Source organism: Pseudoliparis swirei, chromosome 23, assembly GCF_029220125.1.
Source record: "Pseudoliparis swirei isolate HS2019 ecotype Mariana Trench chromosome 23, NWPU_hadal_v1, whole genome shotgun sequence".
Taxonomy (NCBI): domain Eukaryota; kingdom Metazoa; phylum Chordata; class Actinopteri; order Perciformes; family Liparidae; genus Pseudoliparis; species Pseudoliparis swirei.
In genome coordinates, this window is record NC_079410.1 from 21,801,384 (window position 1) to 21,817,311 (window position 15,928).

The 15,928-nt window shown below is 48.2% G+C and overlaps 2 protein-coding genes across 3 annotated transcripts in view; both read right to left on the reverse strand.

Moving 5' to 3' along the window:
- The window catches only part of hoxb7a (homeobox B7a), a 9,875-nt gene extending 8,365 nt beyond the window's left edge, over window positions 1–1,510 (reverse strand). The window contains exon 1 of the mRNA XM_056408126.1: window positions 724–1,510. Coding sequence (XP_056264101.1) covers window positions 724–1,267 — 544 coding nt within the window. The 5' untranslated portion in view covers window positions 1,268–1,510. The remainder of the gene's footprint in view (window positions 1–723) is intronic.
- A 2,861-nt stretch (window positions 1,511–4,371) lies between these two features.
- On the reverse strand, window positions 4,372–10,959 carry hoxb8a (homeobox B8a). Of its 2 annotated transcripts, none has more exons than XM_056408125.1 (2): window positions 10,484–10,959; window positions 4,372–4,805 (listed from the first exon to the last, which is right to left on the reverse strand). In XM_056408125.1, the coding sequence occupies exons 1-2, from the start codon at window positions 10,914–10,916 to the stop codon at window positions 4,372–4,374; spliced, it is 867 nt and encodes a 288-aa protein (XP_056264100.1). In that variant the 5' UTR covers window positions 10,917–10,959. The 2 variants fall into 2 exon arrangements, with proteins under 2 accessions (XP_056264100.1, XP_056264099.1); XM_056408124.1 differs by having other exon boundaries at window positions 4,372–4,808.
- Between the last annotated feature and the right edge of the window lie 4,969 nt (window positions 10,960–15,928).

Sequence of the window (15,928 nt, forward strand, 5' to 3'; positions counted from 1 at the left end):
TCCAGGGGAAAGGGCAGGCATTCAGAGATCAAACCCATCTGCTAATTTATAGTGTTTATAGTTTTTTATCGGATCGCGGGCGACGGTACAATGGCACAATGGGCTTTTTCAGGGGTGCCAGATAGCATTGACAGAGAAACACACAAGGCTATCGGGGACGGCGAGGCCAGAGCTGAGCAGCAGCCAGACACTGGATATGAGCGATAACCGCGCGCGAGCCGCGGAGGGACTACTTCCTCTGGATGCTTTTCTTCAAACGACTTGGGATAATACTCCAGCGCCCCTGCGCTCCCCTTTCCCCTCCTCAAACACAATACCACCTAATGAATATTCACCGAGTCTTAAATTATGGTTTTATGGAGAGCCATAAAAGATCTGCAAAGAGAGTGAGGGAGAGGTTGTAAAAAAAAAGAAAAGAAGAGAAACAGAGAGAAAGAGACAGACAGGAATAGTTCGGCTACCGGCAGTGGCCGCTGCGCAACCGGGCCAACAGTTTAAGGAGCGTTTAACGAAATTATTGGGTCGAACTAATACAACCCCCCCCTCCCCCCTCTCCCTTTCCCATGCACACCACCAACTCACATCCCCTTTTCCCACCCCCTCTTTACCCGACTCACTCCCTCCCTCACCGCTCTCTCCAACTCACCTGCGAGGCCTCGCTAATGACCTCGCCGCCTCTCATAATTTATTCTATTCCCATTTTCCTTTCCTCTCTCTCCTCACCTGAGCTTCTCATCCAGGGGTAAATCCGTGGCTCCTCCTCGTTTAACTGCCGCTGCTGCTGCTGCTGCTCCGGGTAACTCTGCCTCCTGCAGGGCGGCTCAGAGAGGCCGGACAGCGGGGAGAGCGGAGAGAGACCGGGGAACCGCTCCGCGGCGCATCCCTGCGGGGAGAAGCTCAGCGGGCCGCCGGCTGCGCACACTTCAGCGGGCTCGGAAGGATGCCCGCTGGGCCGGGGCGCGCTCCCGCCGCTCCGGTTCAGAGACCAACAGAGTGACGAGGACAAACAGGAGGGGATGAAGGAGGAGGAAGAAGAGGAAGAAGACGTTGAAATTATGGAGGTGGGAAGGAGAGGGCCACCTCTCCCTCCGGACCCATGGAGGTGATATCCGCTGGACGCGGGGGCGCACGAAGAGGACGCCGCGGGAGCAGTGGGGAAAGTCGGGAAGGGAGAAGTTGGATGATCTGCGAAGAGAAGAGTGGAGCAGCTCGCGGCGGCTCGATGGTATTTGGAAAAGAGCGCGTTGGCGAAGTCGAGCGAACTCATAATTTTGGCGCCGGTGATTTGTAGGCCCGGGGCGCTTTATGTCCACTTTTTGTTTTTACGAGGCACCGTGAATTATCGGCGGAGCATTACTGTCTCGATTTACACCCACAAAAAAAAAGAAAACACCCCACCCACTCTCCTCCTCCCCTCCCTTAGCAGACCACGTGACCAAGTGTCCATGTGATTCCAAGATGCCCAATGGCCGACGGGGTTTCCCCCTGGAAGCTTTATTACAGCTGTAGAAATTAGAAGCGACCACTGCAACCACGCACGCACGCACACACACACACACACACACACACACACACACACACACACACACACACACACACACACACACACACACACACACACACACACACACACAGCGTACAAGTCCAATCTATATGATACAATCAATACGCAGCGGCTCAGGACGTGTCCACTAATCACGGAGCACATGTAGCTCCGAAATAAAAACGTCTGAGGCTGACAAACACCCGGTGCGCACTTCAATCTGTTCTGTTCCTGCCTGCTGGGCTGGAAAACGGGTGAAGTCGTGCGCAAAATAGGTAAATAAAAAACCAAAACAAGCGGCATAATATGTGATATTGATTAGACTTGGGATGGAATGGCTCTGGACGCGCGTGCGTAAAGTTGGCGAGAGAGATTAAAAAAACCAACGAAAGGAGAAGATGGATTTCCCCTCATTTAAAATAGAAAATAAAAGAAGCTGTCATCACCCTTTTGTGGAGACCACACACGCAGAAGAAAGAGTCCCACTGTTTGTACAATGTTCCGCTGCTGACGTCACGGCAGACAGACAGACGGACGCAGAGCGCGTTAACGGCGGAGCTCTCACTGCGAGAGGATTGCAGCTGCATATCCAATCCCACCATAACGACGTGCAGGTTAATCTGTATCACTGTTGAATGCTCGGAGTAGCACAGTTTGACAAAACGAAGCTCGGCTGCGGCAGAGCGCATCGCGACGCCCCGCGGCAAAGAGGCACAACCAGAGGAAACTGCTGCTGCTGGTCTTTCCAGATAAGCCGCCGCTTTCCTTTGACTTCGTATATCTGACTTTGGCACCGGATCCATGGCCGCAGGCTGAGGAGAGAACTCACCTGGCCGCGCTCAGACCCGTGCTCGTGATGTTGACCTTTCCCCGCCAGCGCAATCTCCATGCGCACCGAATTTGTTTAACCGGAGTCACGCGTGCGTAAAAACAACATCCAGTTCTCTATTTTATGTGTCTAACTCTGAAAGATGTGGAGCAGTGAGAGGATTATAAAGAGGGTAAAGACACAAATGCTGAAGAAACACTTTGGGGACCGGTTCTTGAGGGTTTCCACATCAAGGCGGCATCGCATTCCGAAGGAACAAGAAGAGCCAGAACCTCGAACTTCATTCAGCTCCCTCCTTTTATTTACGTCTTTGCAAAGCACTTTGTTTATGAAATGCATATAAACCCCAAAAACTGATTGGTATTAGGATTACTGTTTTTATATTCATATGTTGGCTTATACGCACGTCTCTTAAGGCCATTTGTGGTCCATGTTGTGGCCTTATAGCTTTAATCATGTATTATTGATATGCGCATTCAAGCTGCGTATTACAAAATCATTTGAAACCACTTTGGGCATCTTGGATGATTTTATCTCTGTTTAAATCTCTCTAGTTGCTCAATTTCATGGAAGTGTGAAACACCGAATTGATGCCTAGATGAAAACACGACGAGACAAAAGTGTTGCTGTGGGAACTCTGTAACATGGGTATGTACGAGGAGCCGAAGTCCAGCGCATGCGCGGACACAGATAACGCGTGCGTAAATACGCACGCTGGGCGGTGTTTGATCTCTCCAGATGGAAACAATCTGACCTCAAAGTCCTCAACGTGATGGAAGGCAAGTGTAATAGTGGAGGGCTGTAATAATGTAAGTGGAAGTGAATGAGCGGGTCATAAATAAAAGTGGTGTTTGGATAAGATGTGGGTTGTGTGAGGGGCGGGGCGTAAGAGGGGGGGGGGGGTGTTTTTTAAGAGGAGATTTCCGATTCGGGTCCTAAATGTTTGGCCTCCTGAACTGAAGCTTTTATCAGTCATTGGTGTTGACAGTGAGGCAAAAGAGAGGGAAGGGAATGAGGAAAGGAGGCGAGGGAAGGAAACGAAGGAGAAAATGGGAGCAACTTGCTTCCTTTCCCCCTCTGTTTGATCACAGCTGACTTCTTCTTTCTTCTTGTGTGACAATTGAGTGAAGCACGTGGTCATGACGTCATCCCTCGACACACAATCTGCTTCACATTAAACGCAGAATCCAAACACAGTTTATGACATTTTTCCTCGTTTTTTATTTTAATGAATGTTCTCTCTCTCTCGCTCTCTCTCGCTTTCTCTCTTTTTTATTTGCACTGTGCGCATGCTTTTTACCCCCAAAAAAGAGGAAAAAAAGGGAAGACAACATAAAACAAAACACCATCGATCAAAAAACGAACTAAAACGACAATTAGAGTGTAAAAAAGAGACCCGACCTACTAAAACGGCATAAATAGGCAGTTTCATGTTGTTGGAAATTTCATTAATTGCAACGTCATCATTATCATCACCATCATCATTATCATCAATCAATCAATCAATCATTGCCAGAACAACAACAACAACAACAACAACATAGAAGTGAGAAGTACAGTAAAAAGTGCACCGTCATCATTTTTTAACTTAAAAACTATACAGCTGCCAAAGATAAAATTGTTAATGATAAACTTCTAACAATATAGAAATGTTCCACGATAATTGTTCCACAAAGAAAGGAAGCTATTCTTTTTTTTGTTTTTGTTTGACACACTAGAGTAGACTATGGTGTGTGTGTGTGTGTGGTGTGAATGTGTGTTCTTTTTTTTTTTAAGTTCACTTTCTTGCGTCGTTGTTTTCCCGCGGTTACGTCAGCAGGAGGCGGAGCCTCGTTCAGTCCGACCTGGCTCGCGCGCGGTCGCCATTTTGGAGACTCAAGTTCCTTCTCCTTCAATTGAATTGTGGAAACAGCTCAGCAGTCCAGTGGCTCTTAATTAAGACGGAAACAGCCCCCCCCACCCACCCGACCCCACCCTCCAAATCCCCCCGCCCCCCTCCCTACATCTGCTTGTGGCTTTTCTCGCAGCAGTCCTCGTTCACGGAGGCCTGTGGTCCCGCCGTGCCCGCCACCGCCACCGCCACCGGAACCGGGACCAGCACCGCGCCGCCTCCCTCGCCGCCGACTTCGCCGCCGCCGCCTTCGCCGCCGCCGCCTTCGCTCGCGCCTCCGTCCCGGAACTCCTTCTCCCGGCGCTCCCGCTCCACCGCCTCCTGCTCGGTCTTGCTGCTGGGGAACTTGTCCTTGTTGTTCTCCTTCTTCCACTTCATCCGCCGGTTCTGGAACCAGATCTTCACCTGCCGCTCCGTCAGCGCCAGCGCGTGCGACACCTCGATGCGGCGCTTCCGGGTCAGATAGGGGTTGAACAGGAACTCCTTCTCCAGCTCCAGGGTCTGGTAGCGGCTGTAGGTCTGCCGGCCCCGCCGCCGGCCCGCTGCTGCAGGGGATGGGGGGGGGGGGAGGAGGGGGTGTGTGTGTGGGGGGGAACATTATTAGAGACAGAACCATATACCACACACATGTTGTTGGTCTCTATCACCGCCTCACATATCCTGATATGTGAGCACCACCGGCTCATCCAGGGATATAAAACTAAAACACATTATAACACGTTTTGTCCAGCTATATAATTTTCACAAATTAGCACTTTTATGATTTTTTTTTTTTTTAAAGCGGGATTGTAATTGGCAGAATTAAAAGGCTATAAAAGAACCACACCAGTCTGATGACGTCATGCCACCACCACAGAGCTATATGCATGTGGACTGGTGTGATGACATGTTGGTCTCATTGTTAAGGCTCTAACTCTCCAGCGGTGCGTTTACTGACTTATTTAACGCTGTAAAACTAAACGTTGAGACATTATTTCAAGTATTTAACGGAAAGAAAACATTCAAAAGACCAACTGACTTCATGTGGTGCCAAAAAAAATGCTCATTTATGGGGTTTATAATTCGATCCTGCAGCACTTTGATTCATGAAACATAAACATATATATATATATATATATATATATATGATGTTCCACTTGATTAAAACGTCTTGTGGTTGGAGAGCTGCGGGAACGACGTGTTTCTGGAGGCCAGCTGGAAGTTATTATCTTACTGGTTCCCTGATGGGATTTCAGATTACTGCAGAACATAAAGTGATTTCCCCAAAAAAGAACTCCACTTTTATGACTTTAGAAGTGTGAACACAATAAAGCGCTGATGAGGACGTGTTGTTGTCTCATTTAGACACTTGTTATAGTGACGGCTTCCAAATTCACGACGTTAGGTGTTTACTGACTAATATCGTTAAAAAAACCTACTAAAACGTTAAAGTAACTTCAGTTGGTTTTAACCAATGACCTTTCAGGCATTTACCCAAAACACCATTGTGGCTGAGAGGAGGGAACCGGAACTCATTTCCAGGTTCTGACTCAGAACATGTCGTATATGCTATACCCACTTATTTCCAACAAATATCACTAAAACATTCATTTTTAACATTTTGAGCAAAGGCATGTAAAATCCACGTAAATAATATCCACCGAATAATCACTGCTTTTGATTAAAGATGTCAATCCGGTGTTCCTTTTTCAGTTTACATTGTCAAAAATAATAATAAATGACATTGTTATCAAGAGTCCAACATAATGAGACACTCTATAACTTAAAAAATGAGCACACACGGTGTCGCTTTGGATGAAATTGGTGTTGTCCTTGTTACAGTGTAATAACGTAGTAATAAAGTAGTAATAACATGGTAATAATGTAGTAGTAAGACGGTTACATTCGGTATGTGGATTTTTAAAATGTTTTTCCTCGTGTGAATTTCTTGTTCAGGGGACTTATTGAACACACTCACACATACACACACGTGCACACACACAGACACGCACACACTCTCAGGGTCCAATCCAGCAGGAACTCTACAGCACAACACCGTTAATTGTAGTTCATAACATTAAAAAACTATTTCACATAACAGAGTAAAAACCCCGAGCTCACCGAGGTGCACATGAATATTTGATGCTGTAAATACTCAAATAAGTTTTTAAAAGGGAAGAAAATTATACCGCACCACGAAGCTCTGGACAGAGAGAGTTGCTTTAAATAAGTAAAACTTTTTAATTACAAGTGCACACACTGCAAAGTGGAGATGAAGCCTTGAACCAGTTAATGGTTTCTTCTTCTTCTCTGTTTTCTGCACGTGTTAAAAAAAAGAAAAGAGGAGCCTGCAGACGCGTAATATAAAAGCCATAAATACTTAATGAACGCACAAAGGTTCAGACGACGCGCACAACGCAGGACGAGCGTGGGAGAAAAAAAATACAAGATTTTTTTTCAATTAATAAGCTGTTAAATATATCTTCACTTCACGTTATGAACCAAAGGAGGACACACGGGGTAACGGCGCTACCTTTCTATTTTTGTGAAAATATATTCACCACGCGCCATTAAACTCGGTGATTCAGACAGCAGCGTTTTCCAAATTGGCATTGAAAAATATAAATACTTTTATAGATTTTTTTGTATTCATTATTTTGTTCTTGTGTTTGTCAGAAATATGTCGAAATTAGAGAAAATTAGCACAAAAAACCGCGAGTAGTTTATACATCCGGGACATTTGTGTCCAGGGAAATGATTATGAACGTGTCTATTTTCCTCCTTGATTATTGCACCATAATAAATATATAATTAAAATTAAATTAAAATAGATAAATATTATATACTATATTATTATATATTATATATATATATAGGCCAACATGATCAAAGTAAAATATATTTAATATTTTTAAAATATATTTAAATAATATTTAATGTATGCTGCTTCTAAGTGAATGATACAAAGAGAAATTCAGATGTTGCATTCTCTTATTCTTAAGCATTCTTTCAAATATGTCTTGTACATTAACACACAACACACACACACACTCCTAGCAAGACAGTGACGTTTCTGGATTAAATTAAGGAAGGTATTGCATACGTTTTCTATTTTATATTTACATTGATCTCATTATGGAACCAGGGCCTACAGGGTATATCTCCATCTATTATATATATATATATATATATATATATATATATATATGCATATATTCCACATATGCTGCACAAGTTCAGCAGGATGCATATAAATAAAAAACAAGTGCTGTGGCTCCCGTGCTTCCACATTTCCATAAGCACATTAAGGCGAAGCGGCCGCCCGCAGCAGACAAGGGAAGGAGACAAGGGTAGCAGACAAGGGAAGCAGACAAGGGAGTCTTTATGGAAGCGCGCGGACGTGTAAGTGATGTGAGTGTCTTGTGTGTGTTATCTGTCACGGAACCGGCGCCGTGATTTGGTGCTGTGGGACCGAGAAGAGGGAAACGCCGGCTGGGTCACGTGCAGCCATGAATTAATAAAAGATGGACCGACAGCGCGGTGCTCTTCTCTCCTCTTTTCACGGTGAATCTCAACCGCCGGTTCACGCCACGTATATGTGCATGCACGCGCTTCTCTCCAGAACTCACACGCAGCGCGCGAGGGGACACATCCAACCATTTGTAGAATTTATTTGCTCTCTGAAATGTTACCACGCCGTTGCAACGTTTTTAAGACCCGTTATATATGAAACCTTTTAACGGAGCCAATTAGATGAGTCCTAAACAAGCGCGCGCGCGGCCGGCTGGCAGTTGACATTTTGGAGGAAGGAGAACGGAGGTTTCCGGTCCGCTGAGCGGTGGTGCCGAGGACCCCGGCGCCATCACGCTCACTCTGCCCCCGATCAGCACGTGTATGCTGGCTGTGGATGTTTTTTCATTTTATATATTATATATATATATATATATATATATATATATATAAACAGCTCATGTAGTCTGCAGCTTGGGGGGGTTGAGGGGGTGGGGGGGGGGGGTCTCCACTGAGCATGAACAGTGTGGAGGAGGCCAGATCCCCTTTTATGGAACAAATTATGAAACGCAAACGGCCTCGTTAAAGGGGGATTTCCGCGAGAGGCCCGTCGGCCTATCCCCCCCCCCACCCCCTCTGCTAATAAATCCTATAAGAACCAAGTCATCTCATCAAACTGGGCCCGTATGCAGCTTCAGACTCGACGTGCCGGGATTTACTGTAACCCCCCCCCCCTCCCACACACACACACACAACCTACCCGACACCCCCCCCCCCCCTCTGGATGCTCGGAGCTGCCCGGTCCATGCAGCGTGCCGTTACGCGCAAGTGTTCACGAGACTAAACCGGGAATAAGGGCCGAACCCCCTTAAGGTACAGTGGTTTCTAGACCCCCCCCCCCCGCGCGCCTGAGCCCTGGTCGGTGGTCTTCAGGAGCGGGGCGAGGATTGAAATAATAGCCGTAACGCGCACGACGGAGAGGCGGCGCGCAAGTGATGAGGGTGGGGGGTTAGGTTGTAACAATTTACAGACAAACAGGAACGCAGATCATCACACACACACACACACACACACACACACACACACACACACACACACACACACACACACACACACACACACACACACACACACACACACACACACACACACACACACTGCTGGATGAGGAGGGGGGTGGGGTGGGGGGGGGTGAGGAAGAAAGCATCGTGCGTAAACGTGAATTAGAGGTGGTCATTATGATCCCGCGGCCTGGAGCAGGTGTGAGTCTGATGCATGAAAAAGGGGCAGAAAGCAGCTCGAGGTGGGAAAACAACAGACCTGGTTTCCTTTGTCTAAATTATTATTATTATAATTATTAATTATTTATTTCTGTTCTACGATCGTAATCATGAAGCCACACCAGTCCTAAAGGCCTTATGACCAGTCTGCTGCCCACTTGGAACAAAATACAACGAGAACAGAAGCAATAAAGTCTCTCACACACGCGCACGCGCGCACACACACAGCGCGGCCCAAGAAATATGGGCTCAAACTAAATAGGCGACTATACATGCCCCTCTCTCTCTCTCTCTCTCTCTCCCTCTCTCGCTCACGCCTATGTCTCTCTACCACCACCGGGCTCCTCTTGCGTAATCCTTGGATTATAAACTCGGTTCTTGTGGATCATGAACAACATGTGTGTGTGTGTGTGTGTGTGTGTGTGTGTGTGTGTGTGTGTGTGTGTGTGTGTTTTTCTCCCCCGTAAATCTCACTCCTTTAAGATGTCTGATCCAGTCGAACCCGACCTGCAGGGCCCTGATCCACACTCACAGGCTGCATGGCTCGGCGCAGCCACAAAGACCACTAAGTGTTTCACGCACACGCACGCGCTCGTGCGCGCGGGCTCAACAAACAAAAGCGAGACAGTTTCAATGTGAACCCACACCGACAACAATGCGCGTGTGGGATGATTCTGAGTGAACACATCCGACCATTTCCATCCTGTATCTTCTATTATAACCCCCCCCCCTCCACCCCGCCCCTCCCTGCCCTATGCTTTAACCCTGTAGGGGGGGTGGGGGGGGATTGGCCACCGTGTTGCCAAAATAATCCCGGAGACCACAGACAAGTCGTAAAAGAGAAAGGGCAGTCAAAGTTTAACCCGGGTCAGAGCTGCGTGTCTGTACTACATTCCAACAACTCTTTCCCATCTGCTCCGAGCAGGGGCTTCTAATATTTGGAGGTGGTGTGGTTGGAGGAGGGGGGGGGGGCAGCAGGTCCCCCACCCCTCTCTCTCTCTCTCTCTCTCTGTCTCTCAGTCTCTCCCCCGTCTGACCGCGCTCTCTCTCCCCCTCTCCGGGCTTCCTCTCCGGGCTCTTCCCCGTCCATTCTCTCACTATATGACCGGTGGGGGGCAATTAAGCCTCTAAAGTCATTGACAAAGTTTTGGTGGCGCCAATAAAACCATAAAAAAGCGCTTTGAGGGCAGGAAGTATAAGATTACCCTGAATCTCACACCGCGTGCTTTTAAACCCACTTTTTTTTAAACCTCAACTTGTTCCTCCCCGCGGGTCCGACACTCCGCCGTCCCCTCCTGGAGGAGCAGCGGCTCTGCTCCGAGCCAGGAGACTCACCTTTCACCACCATAGGCTGAATGGAGGGGGGTGGAGGGGTAGGAGAAAAAGGAAAATACTAGTAATTTTTTTTTTTAAAGGAAAGAAAGCAAAGCCAGCCTGTCCGTGGTGCTCACCTTGTGGCCTCATCCAGGGGAAGAGCTGCGTTGGCGACGGGCTCTGCTCGGTGCTCTCCGCGTCCTCGCCGCCGAGCCCCGGCGCGCTCCCAATTTTACAGTCGCTGTACTGGACCAGGTCCGCGTCCTGCGCGCCGAACAGCGTCTGCCGCTGCAGGGCGTCGTATCCGTAGAAGTTGCCCGGCTCGCCGTGGCATGTGACCGCGCAGGGGCTCTGCTGGTACGGGTTGCTGGGCAGCGTGGAGGCGCTGTGGTGGTAGAAGTCCTGGATCTGCGGGGCGTGCTGGAAGGTGGCGCCGGAGCCCGGGCCGTACACCACCGTGGGCCGGCTGCCCGCCAGGTCCTGCGCGAACCCGCACTCGTAGTAGTTGGGGCGTAGCGAGTCGCCGCTTTTGTATTTGGAGAAGAGCGAGTTGACGAAATATGAACTCATCTTTCTGTCTTTTTTTTTTTTTTTTTTTTTTTGTGGTTTCAGTTTGTGGACTGCAGGAAGCGAGCTCTCAACTCTTTTCTCCCGCTATTCTCTGTTGTGTTGTTGTTGTTTGTCTTGGTCGTGCGGCTCGAGGCGCAGAAACACCGACACGTGGAGGAGGGGAGGGAGGGAGTGAGAGTGTGAGGCAGGTCCAGCCGCCGGTGTCGGGGACCGTTGTTGTGGTGTTTCCCTTCACGGCCGCAGCGGAAGAGGAGCGGTGCGCGGAGCGGCGGCCACGGCAGCCGGCCGGAGCGGAAACAGCCACGACGCGCGCGATAACGATCACAACAATCGCGCCGATTCCATAAAATCTCCGGCGATGAGGAAAAAGCAGCGGCGGGAGAGGAGGAAGAAGAAGAGGAGGAAGGATAAGAAGAGGGAGAAGTGGAGGAGGAGGAAGGGCTCGTGCGCATCACAATTCCGGTGTTCGCGCTGTAACCGGGAGCCCTGTCGCGCTCTCAAACGGGTATTCCGTGATTTACTCCTCTGCAAATGAGTTGTTTCATATTTTTCTCTCTCTCTCTCTCTCTCTCTCTCTCTCTCTCTTTCGCTTGCGCGCGCTCTCTCCCTCTCCTCTCTGCTCTTGGCCCGGGTGTGTGTGTGTGTGTACGTGTGTTTGTGTGTGCGTGTATGTGTGTGTGTGTCGATTTCAGGGATAATTTGCATCTATTATCAGCTCTTCATCCCATTGGCTTTTCCACGCCAGAAGAAGAACGTGCGCAGGCGCGCGCGCACCCACACACACACACACACATGTACACATCAAGTCTAATATACTTTCTTTTTCTATTTTTTTCCCTTCTCCCTTCTCTTTTTTTTCTCTCCGCGCACGCGCCTTGCAGTACTAGATGGAGGTCTCCCGGCTCGAGGAGCTCTCTGCGAGCCGGCGGTAATGCAAAGGGAGTGAGGGAACGAGGGAGGAGAGGAGGAGGAGGGGGGGGGTGCAGCATCAAGCAAGAAAGGAGGAGGAGGAGTGTGTGCGTTCGCGTGCGCGTTAATGAGAATTTTGCCGCTTGGCATCTGATCGAGTGCACGCACGCACACACATATATATATATACACACACACACACACACACACACACACACACACACACACACACACACACACACACAAGCACACACACTAACGTCTAGTCCAACCAACCAAAAGAAGAAGAGATGGAATGTTTTCCCCCCCTCACATTTAAAGTTAGATTGAAGCCGGGTGATGATGGTGCTGGAGTGGTGGGGGAGGAGGGGGAGGAGGGGGAGGGGGTGTATTACATTTAGGGCATCTCTTGCATTAATTGCTCCCCCCCCCCCTCCCGAATCTCTAAAGAGAGAGAGAGAGAGAGAGAGCCTATTGGTGCTCGCGGAAGCGCGAGGCCCGAAAATTTCAGACAGCAGAGAGAGAGAGAAATAGAGAAAGAGAGAGAGAGAGAGAGAGAGAGAGAGAGAGAGGCAGCGCGGCCTAATTGGTATTGGTTTTAACAAGTACCGGCCTATAAATGTAATTGAGGTTTTAAAACCCCGAGTTGTCAGACTCCTTTTCTTCCTCTCATTCCAATCCGAGTCTCTCTCTCACACACACACGCGCGCGCGCGCACACACACACGTTCACAACATAATAATAATAATAAAAATAGGCGAGCTCTGCGGCCGCGTGCTTTCTGGTCTTCATAAATATGGCGTCCATAAACGCGTAAGGAGGACCTGTGAATGTGAAGCTGTAAACGCTTTAACAAACTGTAAAGATCCCATAAAAGCGGAGGGGCAGGTTGTTGTTGTTGTTGTTTTTGTTGTTGTTGTTTCTAGGTTGTTTACGTCCTCGCAGCAGATAAACTAAGCCACACAAAGATGAAAGGAGTTGGCCGTAAACGCCAAATTAATATGTAATCGTCTCTCTTGGTGTGGTGTGTTTCCTCGTCCTGCTGCTGGAGGGAAGGAGCGCGTGGACGGGTTGATTCGGCCTGAAGACCGTGAACCGGAAGTAGCCCATCAATGGTAAAGGGGGCCTAAACCGGCGCGTTCACCTCAGCCACAAAATATCTAAAATGAAAATATGATAAATGTGGCACCGGACAGATTCCTTTATGTCGACCCCGCGGTGAGGAGCGGCCGCACACGTCGCCGCGCACGCGCCCGATGTCAGCTGGCTGTACGGGCCCGACTTCCACGAGCACTAACAGGACGAATAACCGAAAACAGAGTCATTTAATTTGTTTTATATCCACATTTTATGTTTCTGTAACATCATCTTTTCGTTGTAAACTTCACGCGCGCCTCCAATGGAGCGCGTTGCTTCTGAGAGGTGTGTGTGTGTGTGTGTGTGTGTGTGACGTGATGCACCCACACCAACACAAACACAAGTGTGCACGCTCCTACCTATGTACTGCCCACACACTCACGCACGAGCGCGCGCACGCCCGCGCACATACCGTCAAAGTCAGCCATCGGGTCATTCAACGCACAACGCGCGCGGCCTACATGGAAACACACCATGCCTCTGCACTCATCACGGCATTACGCGGCCCTATGTCCGCGGCGGCAGTGCGCCTGTACATGCGCGTGCACGTGCATGCTATAAGTGCCATTCCTCACTTTTCTACCCTATATGAGGGGGGAAAAGGTGTTATTGGCTCATTCTCAGTCCACCGGGTGGGGTAGGCGCGTCCTTGGTGTGGACTTTGCACGAGGTGTGTGTGTGTGTGTGTGGGGGGGGGGGCTATTTCCTGGCAGCATCCTGCAGGTCTATGGGTTTTTATTTCCCAAGGCCCCAACCCACCGATACTGAGAATGACCTGAAACTGCCTCAAATGTCCTGAAGCAAAGTCAGAAAAAGTGTCCCAGTTCACCTCAGAGCTTAAAAGCTCCTCTTTGGAAATGTGCATTAGGAGGAGGAACACTTTAGAGGAGCGTGTGCGCGCGCGCGTGCTTGTGCGTGTCTCTGTGTGTGTGTACGTGTGTGAGTCAGGGCGAAGTCTTTTTTTTCTTTCTCCTTCTTTCTTCTTTTATCGGTGGAGCACGAGCGCCCTCAAGCGGTGAGTGTGCGCGCGGCCGCGGAGGGGCGGGGGAGGGGCGGCCCGTAAGCGGCTTTATGGTTCTATTAAGTCGGCACATAAAGCTATACAAGCTGCTTTAAAATGAAACTGCAGGTTGTAATCGGAGGGCAGGAGTCAGGCCGGCGAGCGGCGCGGCTGGAAGGAGAGAGCCGCGAATATACGGAAGAGAAGAAGAAATTAATACCTCCTATAATATTCTTTATTTTTGTAATAATTTATTTTTATCTCAAGGGGGCCAACATTGAAATTACCAGCGTCATGGATCAAGTAAATGTTAATTGTGCTCAACGCTGTATTTTAATTGTCGTGTTCTCCGTGTTCAGGCTCGCCGGCTTCGTGCTCCTGTAACACCATCACGCACTTGTATCACTTGTATCACTTTTATCTTCACTATATTTTATATTTATGTCATTATTTTTCTCCTTAGTCAGAGTTGGCTGTGGCATGTGCAAATATTGTGATTATTGCTCTATAGATTTGTTTGCCCCAGTCTGTGGACGTTGTGGCACGTGCGCAAATACCGTATATTAAATATGATTGTATATATATATATATATATATATATATATATATATATATATATATATATTTATATATCTATATATATATAGATATATATTTGTTGCAGTCAAAGGCCGCTGATACATGCACACTATGTCTGCTGTTGTTTCATTAATTAAAAAAAATATTTGGGTCATAAAGAATTATCTTTTGAGATTTCTACATAATATACTAAAATACCCTTATATTTATATTTATATTTTGTTATATGTTATATTATATTTTGTTTTATTGTATTATTCTTGCGCTATTATGTTATATTATATTATTATTGCGGTATTTAACGAACAACGATAATAATACATTAATATATATATATATATATATATATATATATATATATTTATAAGCAGGAAGTGATTCTCGTGTTTGTGTGGAGTGCAACTCCAGCCCGTTTTATCACCCCTCATGATGGCTGCTTTTATGGTTAGAGGGACCGAGCGTGTGTGTGTGTGTGTGTGTGTGTGTGTGTGTGTGTGTGTGTGTGTGTGTGTGTGTGTGTGTGTGTGTGTAGGTGTGTGTGTGTGTGTGTGTGTGTGTGCAGATAGCTAAGTGGTTGTTACTGAAGACACTGCAGCCTCACTATGCTTATGAAGCCCTATTAAGTGAAGTTAATAAGCTCTTATGAGGCTGCACACACCGAGATGGGAAATGCAACAACAACAACAACAACAACAACAACAAAAACAACAACAAAAACAACACATGTAATCCCGCTTGAACCCACACACACGGGCGTCCTGTTCCCACACCAACCCACCCACACACCGCGCCCCTCCGGGCCGGGGAAGAGGCGCCGGAGCCCGGCCACCGCAGCGCGTGTCTGTGGGGTCTGTGGTCGTGTGTTAGAGAGCTCTCTCTCTCTTCTTGGGGGGGGGGGGGGGGGGGGGGTCAGATGCATCCTTTACACCCCCACACACACACACACACACACACACACACACAGGCTGCAAAGAGGGCCAAACGGATACAAAACCATAAAACTCCCAAAGCTGAAAAGAGGAGGAGGAAGAGGAGGAGGAGGAAGAATATACACTTCCACGCTGCCACCACACAGCCCGTAGAAGAAAGAGGGTTATATTCCTGCAGGCCTCGTGCCCCCCTCCTCCCCCTCCCCCCTCTCTCTCTAGAACGCGCATGATAACATGTAAGACTAATATTTGCTCTCCTCTTCATCGCCCATCAATATAACCACCAAATAAATTATCAAAGGGATGGGGGGGGGGGAAGAAACTTTTCCTCTAATATTTCCCCTGCCCCCCCATCCCTCTTTCTTTTTGGTGTGTTTGCTTTACAGCCGTTTAGTTCTTAACCTTCAGAAATTTATACGCTATAAACTTTTATTGCCGTCATATTCTTTTATTGCGCC